Source organism: Epinephelus fuscoguttatus, linkage group LG17, assembly GCF_011397635.1.
Source record: "Epinephelus fuscoguttatus linkage group LG17, E.fuscoguttatus.final_Chr_v1".
NCBI classification, from domain to species: Eukaryota; Metazoa; Chordata; class Actinopteri; order Perciformes; family Serranidae; genus Epinephelus; species Epinephelus fuscoguttatus.
Window position 1 is genome coordinate 3,151,617 of NC_064768.1, and position 26,261 is coordinate 3,177,877.

The 26,261-nt window shown below is 41.4% G+C and overlaps 2 protein-coding genes across 3 annotated transcripts in view; one reads left to right on the forward strand and one right to left on the reverse strand.

The window, feature by feature from the left end:
• The window catches only part of LOC125904249 (semaphorin-6D-like), a 514,236-nt gene that overhangs the window by 214,920 nt on the left and 273,055 nt on the right, over positions 1-26,261 (reverse strand). The window lies entirely within an intron of this gene.
• LOC125904304 (zinc finger BED domain-containing protein 4-like) lies at positions 19,993-20,966 on the forward strand. Its single transcript, XM_049601639.1, has 2 exons — positions 19,993-20,328; positions 20,454-20,966. The coding sequence occupies exons 1-2, from the start codon at positions 20,006-20,008 to the stop codon at positions 20,881-20,883; spliced, it is 753 nt and encodes a 250-aa protein (XP_049457596.1). The 5' UTR covers positions 19,993-20,005; the 3' UTR covers positions 20,884-20,966.

Sequence of the window (26,261 nt, forward strand, 5' to 3'; positions counted from 1 at the left end):
CACCGGACACAGTAAACAACATAACTTTACATCGAGCACACCGCATCGGCACGGCATCATTCAGAGGACCCAGAGCAATCATCGCAAAGTTTGGACTTTTTTAGCAGAAGGAACTCGTCAGAAGTAAAGGCAGAGAACTGAAAGGAACTAAATTCGGGCTTAATGACCAGTTTCCACGCAAGATTAATGAACGACGTAAAGTACTGTACCCGATCCTGAAGGACAACAGAAAAAAACAGTAAACGAGCTTACCTGGTCGTAGACAAATTATACATTGATGGACAACTCTTCTGCAACTCATGTTGTACTTATATGATAGACTGTATCGACTTTAAGGGCACACACACACGTACACACACACACACACACACACACACACACACACACACACACACACACACACACAAACCAGCCATACTGTACTCACAGACCCAACTCTGATAGAGGCTCACCTACATCAACATAACACAGACACTTAAAGGGAAATTTCGGTTTATTTCAACCCGTCTCCTATCGTCCTAAATTTGGTTCAAGTGACTAGTGACATACAGATAATAGTTAGCATGTTAGCCGTTACCCTAGATACAGCCGTAGCGTCAGACCTGTTAAAACGTAAGTGAACGGGCAACCTTCAAGTGCAAAGTTAGTCCACTAAACAAGCTTTTTTTCCACAAAGACCGCCTCATATCGTTAGGATTAATGTCAGAGAACATATAGAAAACGACATGTAAACGTGTTGTCTTACCTTACCGGTGTACTAATTAAACTCCATCTCATTTACCGTGCTTTGTGTGATTTTTTTGCCGTGTTATCATGATTCAAACTGATGTATTTGGAGAAGATCCAAGAAATAAATAACATCGATCCGTACGAGCTACCTGCAGCTGGAGCAGGGACCTAGATGCATTGACACCTTGTACCTACATGCAGTTGGTTCACTACTTAGTTTTTGGCATTAGAGTGTCCCTGGTACTCTGGATAATCCACAGACCTCACTGTCAAGATTTTTTGTCATAGGGACTTCAGCTGAAAGCACTTCCAAAGAAAATTAATAACACTGGGTCACTGTTTCTGAAAAGATGTATTGCTTTTGAATCTGTTAAATGTTTCCAATGTTGTGAGCATCGCAAATGAAATGCCTTCCACTGTACTGGAGGGTGGAGGCATCAATATCAGATATCTCAAAATAAATCCAAAATGATCCACATGGCGAGATAGCCGTGCATCAGTCAGGACGCACATCTCTACTGTGTAGCCTCCTGCTCAGACGCAGGCAGCATATATTTCCCTCTCTGCACAGAGATGCATTTATTTATAGTAACCACGTTTTATAGTGATCAGCATATATATGTCCTCTACAAATCCCGACCAAGTTTGGATGAACGAGTCACATGCAATCTGACAGGAAATGAGGGCTGCTCATCGGTCCCGTGCGCCGCTGTATGCAGGACGCACGGATTACATGAGAGGAGCGAAAGGATCCACGGTATAATTAACCACAAAACACGTAAATAACTTCATATTACTGGCGTGTAACACTCATTAATGCTTAAGCTGAGTGCTCTACGAAATGAGAATGTCCATTTGAAATAATCTTCTCATGTTTAATGTCCGAAAATGAATTAAATTTGTTCAAGGCGTCAAACTGATCTTTGTGCATGATGATCTCAAACACACTTGACTGACTTATATTTTGTTAGGCTATTATTTTTTTCGTTATTGTATAATTATTTTCAGTAAATCAGGCAAGCTGCCGTTCGTCCCTGCAGACAGGGGCAAAAGGATCAATGCGCAGCCTCCGTTTCCTTTCTGATTGCGTCCATCTCGTTCATTCAAACTTTACATATGACGTATGTATGCTGCTCACTATAAAATGTGTTTACTATAAATAAATGCATCTCTGTGCAGAGAGGGCTTAAAATCTTCATCAGTTGGTCAGGAGAGAAGGTCCACTTTTGGAAATGCATTAAAGTCAGGAGCTCAGACTTTTCTTTTTTTCATTCAAGGTTACAAATGATGCTGTTATGTTCCTTAAATGGCTTGATTTAGTTATCAAAGTTTCATTTTCTTAACAATAAAGATGCCGTGTTCATCCATTCTAGTTCTCTTATAACTGCATGTTATTATAAAATAACTTCAAATCAAATCCTTTATCCAGAAAATAGTTCCGACATCCATGCCTGCAGAACCTCGTTCTGGTTAGACAGCAGCGAGCCAGGAGTGCGCAAGACCACCTTTTATTTTTTTTTATTTTTTTATTTTACCCATTATCAAACCTGAGTTCAACTTATAATGACATGACAGTAAAAATATTGATTGGTTCTCTGTTGATTTTTAAGGCTTTACTGTAGGATACTATATACAGTAACCTGCATCGGTACCGCTGCCCACTGCTACGGTGGGCGGAGGAATTAATAAAATAAATTAAAAAAGAATCATTACATAGGCTACAAACACTCGATTTCTCCCAGTCAGAGCCAACATAAAAATTAGTTCAGGGAATTCCTGCTGTATGTTAGTGTGTCGGCTTTTTATCCATGAAAGCCAGGGACACTTGGCTCCAACACACATTCAAGAACTTCTCGTCACGTCACTTCAAAGATTAAATGTGTTTATTTTACAATATAAGAATAATTAAGTTAATAAAGCTACGAAACGAAAAATCACAAAATCATCGAAAAACTCCATATAGCCTAAAATGACTCAGTGTAGAAATGTCTTCTCTCTCTCCCCACATTCCAAATAACCCAGTACGCAAACAAAAGGTTAGAGCATAGTTATGCTAAATCACTGGCGTTGGAGGGGGAAGGGCAGCTCACAGCGCACACATTCCGGCAGCCGACATGAGCCGACAACATTCAATACCTGTAAACCAGAGGGTACCCTGCCTGTTAGCATAGTGTGCGGCTGAATGTGCATTATCCCTTTTAATTACACAACGGATCTTACTGCTCAGCATCCCCTTTAATAATTGTTTTTATTCTCTTGCCCAAAATAGCAAAAACAACTGCGTTGGGCCGCTTTATTTTTTTTTATTTTGACTAGACTGTCTGCCGTCAGGGCGGCACGGTGGTGTGGTGGTTAGCACTCTCGCCTCACAGCAAGAGGGTTGCCGGTTCGATCCCGGGCATGGGAGCCCTTCTGTGCGGAGTTTGCATGTTCTCCCCGTGTCAGCGTGGGTTCTCTCCGGGCACTCCGGCTTCCTCCCACAGTCCAAAGACATGCAGAATTGATAACTCTAAATTGTCCGTAGGTGTGAATGTGAGCGTGAATGGTTGTTTGTCTCTATGTGTCAGCCCTGCGATAGTCTGGCGACCTGTCCAGGGTGTACCCTGCCTCTCGCCCAATGTCAGCTGGGATAGGCTCCAGCTCCCCCCGCGACCCTCAAGAGGATGAAGCAGTTAGAAGATGGATGGATGGATGTCTGCCGTCAAAACAGAGGGGTCTTTGTACTGTATGTGAAAACTGCGGCTACTTGTCAAATCCTGTAAAGTTGTGATTATAATTTCTTATTATTCAGTCTACAAATAAAGTCTAGGGCCTACTGTGTATTGACCAGATCTATACAGTTAGGCTACTGTACAAGATTCTATTCAAGACGTTGAGAGAGACTTATTGACAGATGCCTTTCATGCAGTCGCCAGTGGCTGGTTTTAGATCATAAGGCAAGTCGCCTGCACCCTCAGTTGAAATTAAAAAATTAAAAACTTTTCAAAAACAAAAAACACGCACATCAGTGCGCAGGACACAAGGACAGGACTGCTGCTTCATTCATGGATTTTTTACGCGCATCCGAGCACCTGTGCCGTGCGTAATTGAACTGGGAAGGCATCGCAGAGCCAGCAGGATTTCTTCACAAGAACACAAATAATATAAGATATTACACAGTTTTACATGCAGAATATCCTCTAAAACTCTCAATATCCCCGTTAATTGCCTTTTGCTGACAACGATCTCATGCAAAGCAGCAAGTGCAGAATGAATGACTGAATGAATGAATAAGGATTCAAATTAATTAAAACGTGCGCACGATGTATATTTTTTCCTCTCACGGCCACTGCGGGGCTCCGTAATTTATTACAAAAAGGTAAACAAACCAGGTTTCCAAATTCAAAATAACTTGTAAACAAACGAAATCTTCACCTTTTCGGTTACTTTTCTTTCAGACATTTTTTGAAGATGTGATCTCACTGATTAACTGAAAACAATTATACAATAACGAAAAAAAATAATATCCTAACGAAAATAAAAGTCTAATCAAGTAAATAGCCTTCAGAAAGTGCATCAGTAAAAGCCCAGTTCTATACTGCTGCCTGCTGCTGACACGCGCAGTGTGCGACTGAAATGTCTGCACTGCAGCACTGTAGCTGTGCCATATTCCACAATATCCAAACTTCGGTATGCGGATCCTTTAGAAAAAAGAGAAAGGGCCGACATTTCGAGTAATAAAGGCAGGAATTTTCATAATGGTGGGACTTATGAAAAAAAAGGTGAAGGACCACCAGTCCGAATAATGGAAGTTAACATTCGAAGAGGCAAGGTTTCGGAAAGGCAGACAGTCACCCCTGAAAAGAGTCGTTGCTATAGAAACGATACGCTTCCACGTTTGATAAACTGAATGACTGCAGGCTGTTTTTTGTGAGAGAGGCGCCATCTCATGGCGATACCCTGCAATTGAACGAGTGGGCATGTCTAGAATTAAAATAGGAGAGCGAGGGGGGGTAGAGCCAGCACGGCAGCTGGCTCTACCCCTTGGGATTTGACAGGCAGCCGGCTGACAGCTGGCTGGGAAGGGGAACTTTTGAGTGGCTCCTATTGTACATCCAATCGTAATTACTGACCATGCACCAGTATCCCTCACCTTAAACTTTGAATCCGCTGTCAAATACTCTCCCTGCTGGCACCTCAATATCTCATTAAACAAGGCTTCTGATTTTACTGCTTTCATACAGAGAGAGTGGGCATGCTTTTTGGAATTGAATGACTCCCCAGAAATTTCATCATCAGTTCTATGGGAAACCAGCAAGGAGGTAATTAGAGGACAAATAATATCATAGTCAACAAACAAGAAAAAAATGGAACAGGAACTAGAAAAACATCTGGAACAGAAAATTAAGCAACTCACAGACAGCTGTTCAAACAACCCCAACGAACAAATAAAAAAGGCGCAACACAGCACCAAATTACAGTTAGAGGAAATCACAAGCAAAAAAACACAATTTTTGATACAACTCAAATACGATAATTTTGAAAATAACAATAAATCAAGCAAATACTTAGCTAGTCAACTACAATGTAAAAAAGAAAAAGCAATAATTCCCAACATTAAACACTCTGAAAACACATTCTACACTAACCTATATTCTTCAAATACAGACCCTGGCCCATCAGAGATACAGTCGTTCTTTAATAACCTGGACCTACCCAAACTATCCAAACAAGATACAGACACACTTGACAAGCCACTAACATCAGATGAACTCTACAAAGCCCTACTCCAGATGCCCAACAATAACTCACCTGGACCCGATATAAACACTTTCAGCACATACTATCCCCACTATTTTACAGACTAACATTAGAAATTCAACATACATCACAAATTCCTCCACACATGAATACATCCGTTATATCAGTTCTACTCAAACCCAATAAAGATCCAACGCAACTTTCCAGCTACCGCCCATTATCACTTATAAACACAGACCTAAAAATCATCACAAAAGCTCTAGCCATGAGATTAGAAACAGTTATCTCCACCTTAATACACCCCGATCAGACAGGTTTTATTAAAAAAAGACATGGTTCTGACAAAATACGAAGACTATTCAATATCAGGGCTCAACAATAAGGATTGCCCGATTGCCCAGGGCAAGCAAAACTCGGGTCGCGGTCGGGCACGTAAACTAACAACCTCACTTGCCCGATCGGGCAAGTTGCTAAAAATAGTAAAAGTTAATAACTAATTGATAAAATAAATGTATTTTAAAACGTGCTCTTCTGCTCTGATGCAGGCGCACGGCGGAGTTCCGCCACACACACAGGTGAGCACGCTAGAGCGGCTCGGGCCGCATTTTCCTGACCAAACCTGACCCCGAGCCCGGTGCAGTTTGTCAGCTGACAAAGTTATTGAAATGGACAGTGTGTAAATAACCACCAACAGACTGCTGTTACGCACAGACAAACACGCTGCTCGCACAGCAGCTCAGTACGGCACTCATGATGAGCTTGTGTTGCGTTCAGGCGTTGTCACGTAAATAACAACTTCCAATACTTAAATAGGTCATAGCACAAAACAGCAGCAAGTGACTTTTTACTTTGTTATTAGTGCTGCACGATTAATCTAATCGCAATCGCGATGTCAGGCTGTGCGATTACATAACCGCATAAAGGCTGTGATTTGCGATTTAATATTGGCTAAATAAATGTTAACGTGTGTGTCTGTGAACGTGACTGCCTCTCCTGTAGTGTGTGGAGTTTGTTGACATCACGCCCACAAGCTATCCTGGTGCGTGCAGCCGGCGTGCAGCAGTGACCAACACAGACGCTGGAGAAGAGCATGAGCTCGACCATGAACAGGCTGAGTTGGTGGTGAAAAAAATGTTTGTTACATGGCGATACTTTGGATTCAGGTACGGCGACGTTGAACAGAAAGACGTGCTGTGTAAGTGTAAAAGTTAAAGTCGCCACGTCCCGCGGCAACACAACCAATCTATATCAACACTTGAGACAACACAGCACAGGGAAAAGTAGGAAGAGTGCATGCGAGAGAAAGCCGAGCCGTGTAACGTTAAAGACAAAGAGACAACTGAAAGCTGCCAGAGCCTCATAAAACAACATCCAAGCACAGTTAAGCAAACATTTGTAAGTGTCACAGGGAAATCATGGACTCCATAACAAATGAAAAATTGAGCAATTTTGCTCGGTTTCGGCCCACTTGACATGCTGCTGTGTTGTGCTATGGCGTGCTGGAATTTGTCATTTACGTGACAACGCCTGAACGCAACACAGGCTCGCTCCGCTGTGTGTACAGTTTGTGTTTATGTTTATTTTATTTAAGAAGGGACAGTGCACATTAATTAACATAATCACTTAAGTCACGTAAATGTGCCAAATTTAGCCATACAGGCTAATTTTCATCTGCAGATGTGCTGCGCTGCTGTGTGAGCAGCGTGTTTGACTGTGCTCAGTCTGTTGATGGTCATTGACACACTGTCTGTCCATAATAATAACTATGTCAGGTCAGTGTCCCCCTAATATAATGTAGGGAAAACATGGAATCAAGCAAAAAAGACTCATGATACCATTTATTTATTACATTTTATTGTAATTATATTGTAATCGCAATCGCAAATCGCAATATTGTCCACCATAATCGCAATCGCACATTTTTATCAAATCGTGCAGCACTATTTATTATATTCAATAAAATTGTATGTTCCTAAATCTTGAGACACCTCATGTGTAAGCTAGACAGACATTTCACCTGCTCATTACTGTGCACACATGTACTGTATGTACTTAATCCTAAAGAGCCCTTCTGGTGCCAGTAGATACACAGAAACATCCCAGCAGGCTGTGCTTTGCAAGCATACAAAAAAGTTTCACGCATGTGAAAATTATTTTTCATGCGTGTGCTTCACCTCTGCTGCTAGTAGTAGTGTTGAAGTGGAGTAGAGCAGGGCAGAGAGATGGAAGCAAAATATATTAAACCCGGTGTTAATACAGCAGAACTGGAGAGAGGGGTGAAAAATAAATAGAGGTGGGCATGGCTCAAGTAGGGCGCAAAATTATAGACGGAGAACGATTGACAAATTTTTCACTTTAAGCCCTGACAGTGTCATATTTGTGTAGGAATTAAGCTACAATACATGACATATGTTGTTTTAATTAATAAATACAGTGTGAATAAAGATTACATAACATAAAAATAACTGCAGTCTTTGTTATTTCATAGAAGCTTAAATTAAACAGTTTTTATAGGGCAAGTAAAAACTGACTTCGGGCAAGTAGATCTCTGACCAACTTGCCCGACCGGGCAAGTGAAAAAAAACCTTAGCGTTGAACCCCGAATATCATTAATCTTTCACAACAAACTCAAATCAAAACAATAATCGTATCACTATATACAGAAAAAGCATTCGATCAAGTTAACTGGACTTTTTTATTACACACATTGCATAGATTTGGTTTTGGGGAGTCGTTCATCCATTTGATTAAAACACTATACACCTCACCTAAGGCCACTGTCACCACAAACGGAATTACATCACACAGTTTTACACTTCACCGGGGGACCAGGCGAGGATGCCCACTCTCTCCTTCATTATTTGCAATCTTCATAGAACCACTTGCTCTTGCTGTATGTCAGAACAATATCATCAAAGGAGTTCACACCATAAACCACCAACACAAAATTAGCCTTTACACAGATGATATTTTATTGATATTTTATTGTACCTACAATTACCTACCTTCAATAAAAGAAACCTTTAATCTTATTAACACCTTCTCAAAAATCTCCAATTACACAATAAACTGGAACAAGTCCAGAAGATGCTTGGGATTCTGAAGAACAAAACTTATCACTTTCACTTCGCACTGGGAATATTAGATACTAAGGTACTGACATTTCCCCCAGGCTGTCAGAGTTGTTTCATCTTAGTTATACCCCATTATTAAAAACAGTAGAAGATGATCTCCGGCGCTGGATGAATTTACCATTATCTCTTTTAGGACAAATAGCCACTGTCAAAATGAAAATACTCCCCCACATCAATTACTTCCTCTCAATGCTGCCCATCATACCAACAGAAAAATGTTTCAAATCTATCGACTCTCTCATTACTCATTTCTACTGGAAAAATAAAAAAAACAAAAATTATACAATCTACTTTGCAAAAAAGCAAATCTCAAGGCGGACTGGATGCACCAAACTTTTACTGTTACTACCTTGCAAATCAAACACAATGTATTGCCAAATGGATCCACCAAACCAACCACAATACCTCATGGTCAGACTTAGAACAGCACTATTGCCAAAACATTTCACTCTCAGATCTACCTTTCCTCAATACAACCATCAAACGACATCCCTGCTTCAAAAACACGATAATCTCCACAACTCTGACAGCCTGGTGGAAAGTCATCAAGATCTTCAACTCCACTCCAGCACCATGTAAATACACACCAATTTGGCACAACCCAGACTCCACAACAATCCTCTTCACTATCAGACAGGGGCACAAAAAGGTATCACACATCTCCGCCATCTCTTTCACAACAATCGGTTCATAGACTTCAAGGACCTCATACAGAACCACAGGATTACTAGACACCAATGTTTAAATTACTTACAACTTAAATCCATATTTAAATCAAAAATTAACATAAATCATTACCCACTTGAACCTTCTGAAATAATTGACAACATAATTGAATTTACAAATCTAAATAAACTAACCTCAAAACTATATTGATTGGATTTCTCATTCAAATATCATATTAATGAACTTATTTTAAAGTTGCGACAAAAAATTGGCTTTCTGTACAGAAACAAATCTTGTTTCCCAGTGCTCTCAAGAAGAGTAATAATTGAAGCAGTGTTTATGTCTGTTATGGATTATGGTGATATTATCTATAGGCATGCTGCTGCCTCAACTTTGAAGCGTCTGGAATCAGTCTATCATTCAGCCTTAGATTTATTACTGGTGATAAATACGATACTCACCACTGTGTTCTGTATGAAAACATTGGTTGGCCCTCTCTTGAGTAAAGGCGCAAGAGGCACTGGCTTTTATATATTTTTAAGGCCTTTCTAGGCAAATTACCACCGTATATTGCAATTTTGTTGGAGTGGAACTCAGGCACTTACATGACCCGTTCAGCTGAATTGCTGCTACTCAAAGTTCCTCGAGTCCGTACAAGTATTGGTAAGACTGCCTTTTGTTATGATGCCCCTAGCTCTTGGAATGCACTACAACACATCCTGAAATTAGACACACTCCCTTCACTCACAGAGTTTAGGACCTTAATCATAGATAACTGTGTTTCTAATTGTAATTGTTTCAGATGACTGTCTTTCTTGTTAAATGTATTTTGTTGTGTGTAATCATTGTCAGTATTTTAATGGCTTGTCAACTCAACAGCATCGAAAATGAGGGTTACCTCAATGTCTATCGAGAATAAATAAAGGTTATATACAGACTAATATTAGCCTCAGATGATTCCAGAACACTCCCACTAGCCCACTGGAACACAGATCTAAACATCTCCCCATCACCTGACTTCTGGACAGATATAAACAAAAACATATTTGCCGTGACATCCAATACAAACCTTCAGTTAATCCAATAAAAAGACTATCCACCGAACACATATCACTCAATATAAAATGTATAAAATGGGACTGGCAACCACAGACACTTGCTCACAATGCACAATAGGCACAACAGATAATTACTTCCACGCACTCTGGGCTTGTCAACCGGTTCACTCTTTTTGGAACTCTGTCACAGAAAATCTCTCCACCATATTGGACTGCAGAATCCCTTCATCCCCACAGCTTTGCCTACAAGGAGACACTTCAGTAATCACCATAGCAAACAAATACAAGAAGAGCTTGCTCATTTCTCTGTCCCCAAGAAAACAATTCTCTTAAACTGGAAATCCAAAAACTCAATAAACATCAACCACTGGACCAATCTTCTCTCAGAATACATCTTTATGGAAAAATATCACTGCTCACAATAACAACAAAATAACAGTTTCCACAGAAAGATGGTCCCCATTCCTGTCCTCGATGGGCCTGAGCTAGTAGCTACCGTGCACATTCCTATCAACCCGAAACACATCACAATTTAACACACACACACACACACACACACACACACACTTATATTAATTAATTAATTAATTAATTTATTTATTTTTTCTTTTATTGATCTCTCACACATTATTATTTGTACTATTATTATTATAACTGCTATTATTATTATTATTATATCATTATTGTAGTGATTGTGATAATAGTTATTATTGTTGTTGATCATGACTATGATTGTTATAATTATAATTATTATTATTATTGTTGTTATTATTGTTGTTATCATAAGACCATCACAACTATTGCTATAATAACACTTTTTGAATAGTGAATTGACATTCCCCATAAGGACCGACGGCAGGAATGGCTTGTATCTCCACCTCCTAGCCTTTAGCTTAGCTCCTGCTCTGCAGCCTCTGAACAGCTTCCTCAGCTCAGCCGGTATTGGGTGTCTAACTCTGTAAGTCAGGGGCGATTGCTTTGAGACAACAAGGGAGGCTGAACTTTCCCTAAAATTTCATAGAAGAAATGGTCAAATAGGGCGGCACGGTGGTGTGGTGGTTAGCACTCTCGCCTCACAGCAAGAGGGTTGCCGGTTTGATCCCGGGCGTGGGAGCCCTTCTGTGCGAGGTTTGCATGTTCTCCCCGTGTCAGCGTGGGTTCTCTCCTCCCACAGTCCAAAGACATGCAGATTGGGGACTAGGTTAATTGATAATTCTAAATTGTCCATAGGTGTGAATGTGAGCGTGAATGGTTGTTTGTCTCTATGTGTCAGCCCTGTGATAGTCTGGCGACCTGTCCAGGGTGTACCCTGCCTCTCGTCCAATGTCAGCTGGGATAGGCTCCAGCCCCCCCGCGACCCTCAAGAGGATGAAGCAGTTAGAAGATGAATGAATGAATGAAATGGTCAAATATGCACTATTGAATTTACATTAAAATAAGAATTTAAATTGCATTAAACGTGCACTAGGATGCGTTTAACATCATGACTATGAAGTTCAAACGCCAGCTGTTTATCACCAGTTTTCAAACGCGACCTCCCTGTCATACATTCTTGTGTCAGCCCGCTGGATGCAGAGCTTCCAAACATTCCTATGAGACAGCACTGGGTAGGTTTTTTTCATGCAGTAAAGCCAGACAGTCATTGGATAAATGCGACAAAATTGTCACTTCCAGGGAGGCTTAGCTTCCGTGGGACCTAATGGAGCGGTAGGCAGGAGAGGACGCTCGGTGTATGCATGCTGATTGGAGGAATTGTCTAAAAGGCTGAACCCCTTTGTGATTGACAGCGCTTTGGAAATACACACTGGATCGGCGAGTGGAGTCTTCAGACAGAGTGCTGTCCAGAGGTCCTGATTTCCATAAGCAATATAGCTCATTTTCACCGTTTGTACAGTACACACACACACACACACACACACACACACAACACACACTGTAAATAAAGACATAAACGTTGCGTTATTGAGTTTGTACCGTTTAGTGTCGTTAGTTAGTTCGTTTGTTCGTTGAATCACAAAGCTGTAGCTGTGTGTGTGTGCAGTTGGTATGACAGGGTCAAAGACCGTTTTCTGCAAAACGGTCTTTGACCCATATAATAAATGTGTGTTTCAGTAATATTTGAGAATGTTCAGAGAATATTGCTATATAGCACTGTTACCTGGGACAGTGTTAAGGTGCTGCTCCTTTCAGGGAAACTTATTTTGAGAGAAAATCAGTTCTGGTGGTGTAGACACAGTTCAAGTGTTTAAACCCATCTGAAGATCTTTGAGGTTTTGCTGTGGTTCTGTGGCATGAGTGTGGTTGAAAAACTGCTTCAATTAAATGTTCCTTTTTTAAGTTACTGCCTTGCTACAATATGGCAAATTTTATGATGTAAACTTCTGTAAGCTTCCCCTGTTTGAAAGACCAGCAGCCGCCACTGCCGTAAGTGGTTCTTCTCAGAGCCAGAAGATCATCCCTCGTGTACACAACTTAACTCATCACATTGGAAAGTTTAACAATCATTAAAAAAGGAAAAAAAAACACTCAAACATGACTCAAAAACAGGAGCTACTCAGACTTGCTGCCAGTCTAACCGGCATACCTTAAAAAAAGATATCCCATTTCTGCCAATCAGGCCTGGAATTTCGTCATTCGGCAAGGCCACTTGGCCTTTCGTGTTGTCAATTTTTTGAGGGCACAAAGGCCAAAAGCCAGGGCAGCAAGGCCATAAAATAAAACAATGATTTTAAGTCCACGTCCATAATGAATTTAATTTAAGGACTAAGGATGTATGACTATCTGTGAAATGAATAAATAAAACAAGCTCAAGTAATAATGAGTATAATAACTAATAATGTGATTTATTTCATAGTACTAATAAACCTAATGTGTTTTTAATATATATGTTTTCAAAATAATCTTAAATATTACTAAATATATTACTAATATAACTAAATATTTTTGAGTGTACATGATAAACTGATTCACTGAACAAGACTGGCTTACAATTATTTTTGATGTGTTGTTAGATAGCTAACAAACAAACAAACAGACTACAGCAGGGCTATTCAATTACTATTTCAACTGGGCCGCATTTCAAAACCAGATGATGTCGATGGGCCACATTGTTAGCAGTGAGCAACCGATCCACTTTTTTTTTTTTTTTTGCATACATATTGTAACGGACTGCGTGACATGTAGTGTTAACTGTTATGCTGTCACTGTAAGACATGTTATGTTCATCTAGTTAAAAGGTCTGTTATTGCAGTTACTGAGTTTTCCATGATGTCAGTGAACGTTTCATTGCCAGTGAAGTTGTGTGTGTTTAGAGGCTGTGAAGCCTGTCAGTCATGTCAGCTACCTATGACAGTGATTTGTGTGAGATAGCCTCTTGTGATTAGCAGAGGCTCTAAGAGGGAGGGCTGTTGTTGTTTCTGCTAGTTCGGGTGTGTGTGTAGTTGGCGGAGAAGCGGGAGATGTTGAAGTGAGCCGCTAATGTTAAGAGCACATTAGGAGCAGACAGGTTTGTTCTTTTGGCATTGGCTACGGCCCACAGTAGCCTGTATTAAGTTTCAGAATAAAGAGCAACGAAACGAGTTTATGCCTCGTAGCTTCATTGTGAATGGATGCTACAATATACAGGCATGGCCCTCCTCAACATGATGCAGAAACAGACTAAAAGAGAACTATCAATGCACAAAAGCACAATAAGTGACATTAACAGTATCTCATAACAAACACTATCTCTCTTCTAGCATCTCCCTCTCTCCTCTCCTCCACACACACACATGCACACACCCCACCTCCTGATGCTTTCCTTGTAGGTCAGATACACAGGATATAGTTTTATACAGTCCATGGCAGCAACAGTCATGTTTACAACAACAAAGTCACAATATAAACTCAATAATACCTCACTGGAATATAAATATTCCTCCTGACATCACAATACTGAGTGAAGAAAGTCACGTTATCTCAGCATGAAGACAAACATCAGTATCAGTCATTCATCCTGCTCTCTGTCCCTCCTCTACTGAGGACACTCACTGTCTGCAGGTCGGCTGCCTCAGGTACATGTTCAGATAAAGTGTTCGCCTACATACAGACAGCTTTCATTTTAGTTTGTCTTTAACACTTTGTTGTTAGTACCGTGAGCGCGATGTGCTTGTGTCGACCGCGATCATAAACCATAATAGCTCTGAATGAGAGACTGCGGACAGAGTGGGTTGAAATATATCTTTCTACATGCTGATCACATGTATTGATAAAGTATTGGCTTGGCTGGCAGAGGTTTTATCGCACTTATCCACAGTAACAAGCGTAGTTGTCCTTAACTAGAGTAATCTTGAAGTTATATTCCCTTCATCTGCACCGCGGCCCCACCGCTGCAGAATGATGACACATGAAACCGAAACTTTAAAAAGTAATGCTGATAATGGCGGAGCTTACTGTTATTACGGTGTTGATTAAATTTACCTTGGGTTGTTTAATACCGGGTCTCGGTACCGATCCCTGCCCGGGCGTTTGATGAAGTCTCCTGGTTGGCCGGTTCATGCCAGGCTCACCACTGGTGATGTACTCATCGTCTCATTTGATGTTGCCCAATAAGAATCCAAAATGTCATCACATTTTTTTTCTCAAAAGACGCGGGTGTCAAAGCCCTGTTGACTGGACAGAGAGACAAAAAACCGCAAAATCACCTGGGGCGGTGCGGGCGGGTCATCAAGGCCACTTTGGCCTTAGGGCAGATATTTTTTTCTTGTGGCCCTCGTGGAATTCCTGCCCTACTGCCAATATACCCCCCTAAATAATGATAATAATAATAATAATAATAATAATAATAATAATAATAATAATGCATTTTATTTATAACACACTTTACATTTGAAAACAAATCTCAAAGTGTCCTACACACATAAATTCCTCTTTGAGCACAAGGACATTTTTGCTCAATACACTGTTAGACGGCCCTCTCTGTCTACAGGCCCGGATGCAAGAGCTCTGCCTGAACTGCCTATATTTACACCACTGTATCCTACGTGATTATGTCTGCTGCATAGGAGGTAGACACTAAAAAAAATAGATAATTTAGATTATTTAACCTGGGGGAAACTGTTGTGCAGCAGCTGCAGTGAAAAGTGCAAATTAAACAAAAATATAACCAATAAAGATTAGCAGTAAGGTGCAAAAACCAAATGCAAATCCTTCTGTTTCTCCTTCAGTGTAGCTTACAATTGAATTTAGTATACGGAAAAAAAATGAGACAAAAGACTCATTAAACTGTGTTAAATATGATTAAGTGTTAAAAGTCACTATTCTGTAAAATATTGTGTTTTTGTTCATCTTAGAATGAAGACAGAAAACCTCAAAAGTGTTTGCGGTTTTGAAGAATCTGATGCTAATGGAACAGATGCTAGCTTATAAAAGCCCAGCATGCTAGCATCCTACGATAACGTGTATACTGACCGTCGTCTCTCAGTTATTATGATGCTGATAACGTCATTGGTATGTTAGCTGAGCTGATAGCTCTCTGATGATAATTCACTGTCAGTCTGCCAGCTGTGTTGGTGATAACAGTGTGTTCAGAAGCTATGTTACCTGAATGGCTAAAGGAGGCCTATCGTTTGGCCTCATGAATACACATAGATCTGCTGTTTCACCCTCAGGAAGACCTCAATCTATTTATCACTGCGAGTGCTGACACTCTGACCACCGTGCATTTCTGCTCTGTTTGACTCTTCCATCATGAAGTGACTGATAACATGTTCATCGCCTCTTTCCTCCATGTTTCTGCTCTCACGCTTTTTTGTTCTATTGTGTCCTGATTTATGTAGAATCTAGCATGATGAGGTGAAGCCGGGTGAATCATGCCCAAAATAAACATTTAATTACACTATTTTTTTTTTCTTCCTTATTTATCTTTGTCAGCTTGTACTCAGAGGTCACATCCAGCACCGCTCCACCATCATTTCCATCACTGTCTGCTGCTGTCTGAGGAGGAGGGGACATTAAACACTCCTCACTGTCTTTACTCAGAGAACACTGTGTCCATGATGAATTGATGATGATGGATTTTGTCATCATAAAACACGTTTCATTCAAAGTCAATAACAACAAAAAACAAAACAAACAAACAAAAAAACTCACAGAAATGCCTTGGTTTATCTCTTCACTGTTCCAACAATCACCAGCTGTAGTTTGGTTGAAAGAAATTCTTAATTCAACCACTTAGATGTGAAAATATGCTGACTGTATACACCCTAAAATTACTCTATATTTGAATGGAGTCTGATGGGTTCAATGATGGCGATTTCGGAGCTGTTTCTGGTTAAACAAAAAGGATCTAACATTTTAACAAAAAGATCTGTCTCTGTCAGGATCCTTTCTACAATGTTGTCAGACACTTAAGCCCTGTTTCCACTGAGCAGTACGCTACAGTTCAGTTCAGTTCAGTTCAGTACACATTTTTTCCATTTCCACTGTGAAAAGTTGTGGATGGTGCCAATGGAACCGTTCCGACCCCCCTCTGCTGGTGTACCTAGCACACAGATCTGGTACTAAAAGGTGGAGCTAGAAACACTGCAGTCCATTGATTGGTCAACAGAGGAGGCTCACTCTGCTCAGGGCTGAGTTGTGGTTGGTTTCATCTAACCTCTGTTCATACATCAGTAAACTATACGTATTAAATGAAAGGATGTTTTGCAGTCTCTCGCAGCAACTGTAGTCTGAGAAAAAATAACTTCATTCACTGGACTGCCAGAAACTTTTAAGGAGGTGCTCTTACTTGTAATGTTACTCAATGCAAGATCTGACAACATGAATCCATCAGCACACCTTAAATTTCAATATGACAACTTTGACCATTCCATTAGTTTTTATTAGTAATGAGTGGATTATCAAGAGTTTAAAAATATATATTAGTTTTGACTACATTATGTGAACTGCATATGTTCTAATCCTCACCTGGAGAATAAAAAAAAGCCTCATGGAGCATACTTCCTCTGGGGTACGGCAACACTAAACCCCTGCGCTTGCTTGAGAAGGACTAAAATGCACAAACCTGCTATTTTTAAATATCCCATGGAGAGAGACTCTCACTGCAGCCTGTTCTATTTTGTTCTGAAAATGTCAGTGTGCAACATTGTTCTGTGGACGATAAACGAGGTGCCGACTTCTACATGTGTCACCGGTGATGAGGAAACACAGCGAGTCCTGGACAGAGCTGTGAGTGACAACAACCGAGGCCCACATTTAAGAGTACTGTTTGCGATGGAAACGCTTAACAGACCTAGGGTCTAGGTATCATGTCTGAAGAGTTACTTTTGGATCCAAAGGTACCATACTGAAAGTGTTTGATGGGAACGGGGCTTTAGAATAACAACCTGAGCCTGTCAGTGACAAAAACAAACACTTTTAGTGAATGTGGCTGCAACATTCTCATTCAATACTGGAGCCATTTTTAAAAGTGTTGTTCTAATTAGTCAGTTAAACACAAAAACATGTGAAAGTAGTGTCCAGGTTGAAAAATACTTAAGTCTTTAATATCTCTGGACTGAGCCATTTCCTTTCTGACATGATGTTTTCAGAATCATTTCATTCTATGAAAGCAACTCTTACCTTTCTAGCATTTCACACAGCACTTAGAAAAAGTTTGAACATCCACAACTCCCGTCTCCCTCCAAAGTCCCATACTCCTCCTCCTGCAACTCCACCTCCCTCCAAAGGCTTACTTCCCCCTCCTCCATTATGTCCTCATTACGACTATGATCGACATAGACGTTGTCAAGGTAACGTTAGATACACGGAAGAGGAGAGCGAGTGTAACGTTACAACCAAGACAGTCAAAGGCAACCCCGGAGTTTTAAAACTCAACTGGAGTCAGTGATGACTGATGAGTTTTAGAATAAGGTTACAGTGCTAACATTAGATAGTAGCGTTAACATTACTAGTAGGTGGAAACGCACAAGGAAGATAACATTAATGTTTCAGAGGCTATGCTACAGTAGGCTAACGTTAGCCATTGGCAACTGGGTGCTGTGTCATCATATAACGTTCTGAACTGAACTTCTTTATTTTTCTTATGCGCAGCACAAAAACGAAATGACATTTTGCATATCCCAGGCAAAAAGAAACAAATCATTTAAAAACAATCTGTGCAACATAGAAGAAAGAACATAAAGTGGAATAGTAAGATGAAAAGGGTCGACATTTCACAGTCAAAAACTCCACATCCTGGGAGCAGAACTGGGAGATCCTCTTCACATTACAGCACCATGAATTGTTTGTGTATATTGTAGGGGTGTAACGGTATATGTATTTGCATTGAACTGTTTCGGTACAGGACGTCCGGTTCGGTGCAGAGGTGTACACAGGTGAGTTCCCACATGAGCATAATAAGTGGCGGAACGAAAGTTTCGTTTACGTTTGTTTACTATCCGCCTGCAGTTACACGTGCAGCCTCTGGCTATCTGATGTCATGGCTACTGCTAATGCTACCGCTGGCGAGAAACCAGAGCTTGAAGACTTTCCCTTGTCGTCAAAGTCTCCGGCTTGGGAACACTTCGGCTTCCTGGTTAAATATTGTAACGGACAAAGACAAGTGGATAAAACGACAGCAGCATGCCGACATTGTTCTGAGATCGGGTACGTTTCTGGCAACACGACAAACATGCTAACTCATTTGAAAGGGCACCACCCGAGTGTGAATATCTCTGCTACAAGAAAAAAAACGACCTTAGTGCAAACACTGCTGACTTCGGCAGTCAAGCAGCCTCTCCCTAGCAATTCAGATCAGGCCAAAACAACTGCCATCAGAGTTTTTACAGCAGTTGTTGAGAACGGCAGATTTTTTGGGGGCATTTTTAGCCTTTATTTGACAGGACAGACGAGTGGAGGGGGGGGGGGGGGGGGGGGTGACATGCAGCAAAGGGCCACAGGCTGGAGTTGAACCCGGGCCGCTGCAGCAACAGCCTTGTACATGGGGAGCCTGCTCTACCACTAAGCCACTGACGCCCCACTCACCCACACTTCAGCCAGAAAATAATACCAGGCTTTTATGAACAAGCAAAATCTGCTGTTGTCCAAGACTTGTCAAAGTCATATGCAGTAGCACTTACGACTGATGGATGGACATCCAGAGCTAACGAGAGCTACATAACGGTGACTGCCCATCACATCACTCCTGAGTGGAATATGGTAAGTCGTGTTCTGCCAATGCGGTCCATTTATGAATGACATACCAGCACAAATCTGGCAGAGGGACTAAAAGAGACAGTGCTGGAGTGGAAATTGGAGAGGCCAGGAACAACAATTACAGTCACAACAGACAATCAAAAGAATATTGTCAATGCAGTGAGTGAAGCTGGACTGGGCCCCCAGATTGGGTGTTCTGCTCACACTATTAATATAGCTTCATAGAAAGCAACATGTCTCTACCAAATGTCCAGACTGCTTGGTAAAGTGAGAAGGATTGTGTCTTTCTTTCATTGTAGCCCAACAGCTGCGCACATATTAAAGAGCAAACAGGAGATGCTTAATGTACCAAAACACACTCTTATTCAGGACGTCACCACCCGCTGGATCTCAAATGATAAGCTTGAGAGGTACCTTGAGCAGCAAGCAGCAGTGTACTCAGCACTGACATAGAAGGCTCTCAAGAAGAAAGATATCACCACATTGTCTGACCAGGATGTGAGGATGGCAGAGGAGGTAAGTGAGGTCCTTAAGCCACTAAAAACTCTCACAATACTGATAAGCACTGAAGCTACACCTTCAGCACCTATGATCCGGCCCCTCAAAGCCACAGTTCTCCACTCTATGGAACCCAATGAGGGAGACAGTGCAACTGTGACCCAAGTCAAGGCTGCCTTCAGAGAAAACCTGGAGGACAGGTACTCTTCTTGTCAAGACTTCCTCCACAAATGCACAGCGCTTGACCCGAAGTTCAAAGCCCTTCTAATGCCTGTCATGACAGGATCTACAACAGCCTCACCACAGAGATTGTGGCCATGGAAGAAGAGGTATTGTAATAATTTTCATGTACATAAAATGTCTTTTTCACTGATCATTTTGAAACAATCAATTGCTAGTGTCAGTAGTATTTATATTAAATATTTATACATTTTTGGGGTATTTTATTTTACAGAGTGAGGAGGCCACAGGGACAACAGCAGCCGGTTCATCCCCAGAGACAGGACACCCAGAGGCATCTGAATCATCTCCTCCTGTCAAGAAGTCAGCGATGGCTGAACTGTTTGGTGAGCTCTTCAAGATGCAGGTGGGGAAACAAGGCTACTTTGCAGCTGGTGAAGGAAGAGGTTGCCGCATACAAGGCAGCGAGCTGTATTTCAGTAGACTCTGACCCACTTCTATGGTGGAAGACCAATGAGCCCATATATCCCCTAACTGCCAAGTTAGCAAAGCGCTACTTCACCATACCCGTTAACTCTGTCCCTAGCGAGAGGGTATTTTCAACCGCTGAGGACATTGTGACTGCCAGCAGATCTGCCCTTACTGCAGACAATGTGGACAAGTTAATCTTTCTGGCAAAAAACATGAAGGTTGAATTAAACTGAACAGGGCTACATGCTGGAACTGTTAATGCTGCACTTTGGACAATATGGAAGAATTAATGTCATTCTTAAAAAAGGAAAGGAAATCTGATCACACTAAATATGCTTTACACATGGAAAAGTTTTGTTAATCTTCTCCAACAAGCTGTGAGAAATTTATTTTTATGAGATTTTATATATTTTTTGTTTATTTGAGAATATTTTATTTATTGGAAATCTTATTTTATATATATTTTGTTTATTTGAGAATATTTTATTTAACTTATTACCAGTACTTTGCAGCAGTATTCTATTTTTTTTATTTTATTTTTATATTTTGTATAATGTTACAATTACATTTGACTAAAAAATGTGTAAACTGTTGATGACTACAAAAGTTCCTAATAAACAACAAGCAAATTTATGTTTTGCATTTTGTTCCCATACTGTACCGAAAATTAACCAAAACGTGACCTCAAAACCGAGGTACGTATCGAATCGTGATTTTTGTGTACCGTTACACCCCTAGTATATTGCCAGACTGCCACCACAGAGCTTACCAAATGATGCAGCCTCCCTGTCCACTCTATGTAGTGTTAGCCCCGTTAGCTCAACACCAGAGTCTCATATGTTACCATTCATCCATGTCTCAGTGAATACAAGGACACAGCATTCCCTCACTCCTCAGTGAGTGGATCTTCACAGTCGATGTAATCCATTTTCATGTCCAGCAAGCGGACATTCGCCAGAAGGCTGCTGGGAACAGCTGGTTTGATGGGGTTAGCTCTTAGCCTAGAGCTAACCCCTCTGCGCTTCCCCCGCTTCCGCATCCTGTCACAGCGCTGCCAGCGTCTCTCCACTGGGACAGCTCCAGGCGAAACCACAGTCATCTCAGGGCTAGCTCGACGTAGCAGGCCAAGCTTGCTACACATCCTGAGCTCTCTCAGTTGTAGCGTTAGATCTCTGCAGTTTCTAATGTCTGTTAGAAACTCGTGACTGTATTGCACTGAACAATTCACTTATTGTTGTACCGTGTTTACTTCACCATTGTACGCAGAGGCTGCCGCAAGCATTGATCGTGCCGCCATGTTGATTCAAACTTAGAGGCAAAATAAAAATACCTGTCCAGCAGAAACTCTGCGACCATCTCGTCCCTTTTCAGCTCAGGATGAAGCTGCATCAGTCTTCGCCATCACTTGAAAGCAGAGCTGATGTTGACCTGAGTTTTGGCTCTTGCAGCATCAAGTTCTCTCTGAGTGTTAGCTTTTTCTGCTATATTCTTTCTTTTGCCAACTGGTTTCCCAGTTGGAGCGGCTGGAAGTGGAAGAGGCGGTCCGCATTTGTCTGCCATTGTTACGGAGAAAAGCTTATATCCACAAGCGTCCCTCCCCCGGGGGGAGATGTTACGCAAGAGGTTACCTCCGTCGGAGGTATCCACGTGGGGAAGACAGACAGGACGCTCGACCAATTATTGCATTCGGTTCGAATGCAATGATTGGTTGGCGTTTTCTTACAACCATATGAGAATGGTACAATTATGAGTTTTTATCTCTGGTGGAATTCACTTACATTTTAGTGTGCCATCAGCTTATTAATAGCATTTTAACCTAAAAAAAGAAAAGTGTAAAATTTCCAGAAAGGTAAGTGTTGCTTTAAGTGAGTTTTACTGAAGAAGGAGACAAAAGATCTGTGGGCTAACAAGTGTTTTGTTAGTTGTGAACTGATTGATTGAATGAATTAATTCTGTCACAAAATGTCACCTTGTCCAATGTCTTCTCATAGAACTCGTATGATATCCCATGAATTTGCATCCCATGAATGATGTTATGTCCTTAACATACAGTTATGTAATTAACATAAAGTTACAGATATTAGGGTTAGAAAAAGAAACATGGTGAGGACATCTCTTAGCATGCTTTCAGACCTAGAGTTGTCTTGCTTTGGTCTGAATCAGGGACTAATTTTGTTTTCTCAATTTTCTCACCGCAGCATTTACAAGCTCAACAGATCAAATGCCTTGCTCGAGAAAGCTGCTCTTGATTGGTCAGGATTTCCATGCAGGAAAGATCCAGGAAATAAACAAAACATTGAAGAGTACACTTGCAAAATGAATGTGACACTTTCTAATGTCACAATGGGGACACAACTACATGGGTTGATTTTAGCGTTGGTCAACTTTACTATATCGGATGCATTGTTCATTTTAGGCAAACCATACAGTTTGAAAACCAGACGCGGCTCCAACTAGAAAACAATGTTTTGATGCATGGGATGTGCTGAATGTGCATATTAAGGCAGTGCAGGAGGAGGCGCACATTAAAAATCCTCCAGGACTGTAACATGCTCATGTTTAACCCAAACAATGCATAATGCGACTGCAGTTGGTTCAAATAACTGGACCGAAACCACGCCTTCAGGAAGGTCTCGATCCAGTTGTTTTGGTGATTGCTGTGTTCACACCTGCCCAAACGAACTGCACTTAGAAGGCAAACAAACTTGAGTTCAATTGAACCGAACCAAACAGGGCAGGTGTGAAAGCAGCCTTAAAATTATTCAATGTTCACACAGATCTGAACACATGATTCCACTGGAAAGTCCCGGGCGTAAGTTCTGTGTTTTGTGACCCATCCACCACCACTCCGTACAACCACTTGGGACTGCTTTCTTGTTAACTGCCATTAGGGCACTGGCCACATGATTTCAATCTTTCAAAATACGTGGTGTATGTACGTATTTGTGTGCATTGCTTTTAGGAGGAAAACATACAAAAAATTTGTGACAACAGCCTGCCTTGTTAACTGCTGGTGAGAGCAAGCCTCCTGTGCTTCCTGTTCTGATCTCTTTCTGGGCAGAAAACACATCACACAAAGTGAAAAGAGCTCCTGCACAGAGCTGAGCTTTACATCCTGCTGGAGTTTCAGGAATTAACAATCAACAAAATAACTTTATTGATTGAAGCTCGTCATTAGGCTCATAGCTGCTGTTAACATGCAAGCCTGTCGTCCTGGAGACACTTCATCTATACATGAGTCAGTTTGTCAGGTTTTCTCTCCGTTTACTGCCTTGTGTTTAAGGAAGTGTAAAGTCTTCAATTGTTTCCTGCAGTGATTCTGATTTAATTGAGTGCAATTTACAGACTTCACACTGATTCTTGCAACTCTTACAAAGTGAACTTTAACTCTAGAAAAAAACAGAATCTAATAAACATTAAAGGGCCAGTGTGTGAAATAGGTTGAAAACAGTGACATCAGTGGTCAAATTCTAGATTGCAGGGCTCACTCGCTCACCCCTCCCGTCGGGTAAATGACGGTGGCCTCGTAGGGACAAAAAGCCTTGCGCAGACACAAGTTTTTCAGGAGTAGGTCTATCTAGTGACGAGGTGAATATTTATTTAGAAATCTAAACCATGTTACGGTATTGTAATGAATCCCTCACGAGCAGGAGACCAGAGTAGTGTTCGGGGAAAAAGGCCAGTTTATTTGAGCACTCCAAAAACTCCGGTAACACTCCAGGGGGTAAAAGACTCCAAACGTCCCAAACTCTGACTCTTCTGGCGTAACAGACACACTTCATACACACATACTCATTTACCATACCGAGTGGGGACCCCCCTCCCCTCTCTGCTCCGCCAATCTCCAGCCTGCACACTGACTGACAGCGTAGCCTGTAAACAGAGCTCAGCTGTTTATTTAGCCTAGCGATATCTCCGGACTATAGTTGCTGCAATGGACAACTTTGAATGCAATTTTGAAGAGTTTCTAGCAACGGACACAGACCCAGAGCCATACCTGTTTGAGCCGGAGCATACAGATGAGGAACTCGGATGCTGAGTGGGCGAGACGAGAGGCTGAATCCTTCGCTCCCATTTGGCTGCACAGAATGGGATTCGGTGCTACCATTGTTGGGGAGATATATCATCAGGAGGAAAAGCGCCGCAGAGAGTGCATCACAAGGAGTGAAGTTACGTCTTCTTTTCCTCGCAGATGACGGTTCGGGTTCATTCTCTCCTGTTGCGTGGTAAGTGTGGGCCATTCGCAAACTTTATAACTAAAAAAACTTTTCACTACTCTCCATCAACGAACTACTAACACACTCTGCTGTTTCTTCCTCCTTCTTCCTTCCTTCCGCTGTCTTCGTTGGTTCATTCATACACGCAAAACGCGTTCTCTGGCTGGTTGGATTGTCCGCTTGGTCTGCCGTACATACATGGCGGCGCAAGATGGCGACCTCTCTAAAGCAAGGCCCTTATATATATATATATATATATATATATATATATATATATATATATACATATATACATTCATCTTCTAACCGCTTCATCCTCTTGAGGGTCGCGGGGGAGCTGGAGCCTATCCCAGCTGACATCGGGCGAGAGGCAGGGTACACCCTGGACAGGTCACCAGACTATCGCAGGGCTGACACATAGAGACAAACAACCATTCACGCTCACATTCACACCTATGGACAATTTAGAGTTATCAATTAACCTAGTCCCCAATCTGCATGTCTTTGGACTGTGGGAGGAAGCCGGAATGCCCGGAGAGAACCCACGCTGACACGGGGAGAACATGCAAACTCCGCACAGAAGGGCTCCCATGCCTGGGATCGACCCAGCAACCCTCTTGCTGTGAGGCGAGAGTGCTAACCACCAGACCACCGTGCCGCCCATAAGGCTACGAAAACCAAACGAATTTTATTTTATAGCGATTATACACTTGTATAAACATATTAATGGGTAGAATATCCAGATTCAGATTCAGATTGACAATAAACCATGCCAAATATTACACACTGGCCCTTTAAAGGCTGATTTGTGAAAATTACAGCCATTCATGTCAACTTATAGCTGAACCAGTACTACAGTGCAGAGCTGTGTCCTTGCTTAATGTCATTTTACTTACAAATGCATAAAGCTCACAGCTCTGTTAGAAACACGCATCACTGCAGTGATAAATAATAATAACCTTCATATAAAAACATGAACTCGGGGTCAACTTCCTTGCTCTTTGTGGATTTAACTTTTGATTAAAAAACACTTGGCTCTATCATTTATATCCACTTCAGTCTGCCTCACAGTAAAATATGTTTACAGCTTTTTCACTGATTATCTGTGAACCCGCAGCTTCTTGAGTGTTTGAAAAAGACCCAAAATCACTTCCTGTTCATTCAAAAGTGCGAGCTGATTTTATTTTGTGTGATCAATCAGTGAAATGAGAGCACTGTTTTTTTTCTAAGTGCTGCTTATCTCATTTTGGATCCAAAGCTCCCCATCTTCAGGTAAACTTGTTGTTTTTCTCGCCGCCAGGGGTTTCAAAGAGTGTGAAGCTTCTGCTAAACGGGGCCAGCGCCTGTCAATCAAACCTGCAACGCCACAGCGTTGTGAAAGAAAGGAACGCACC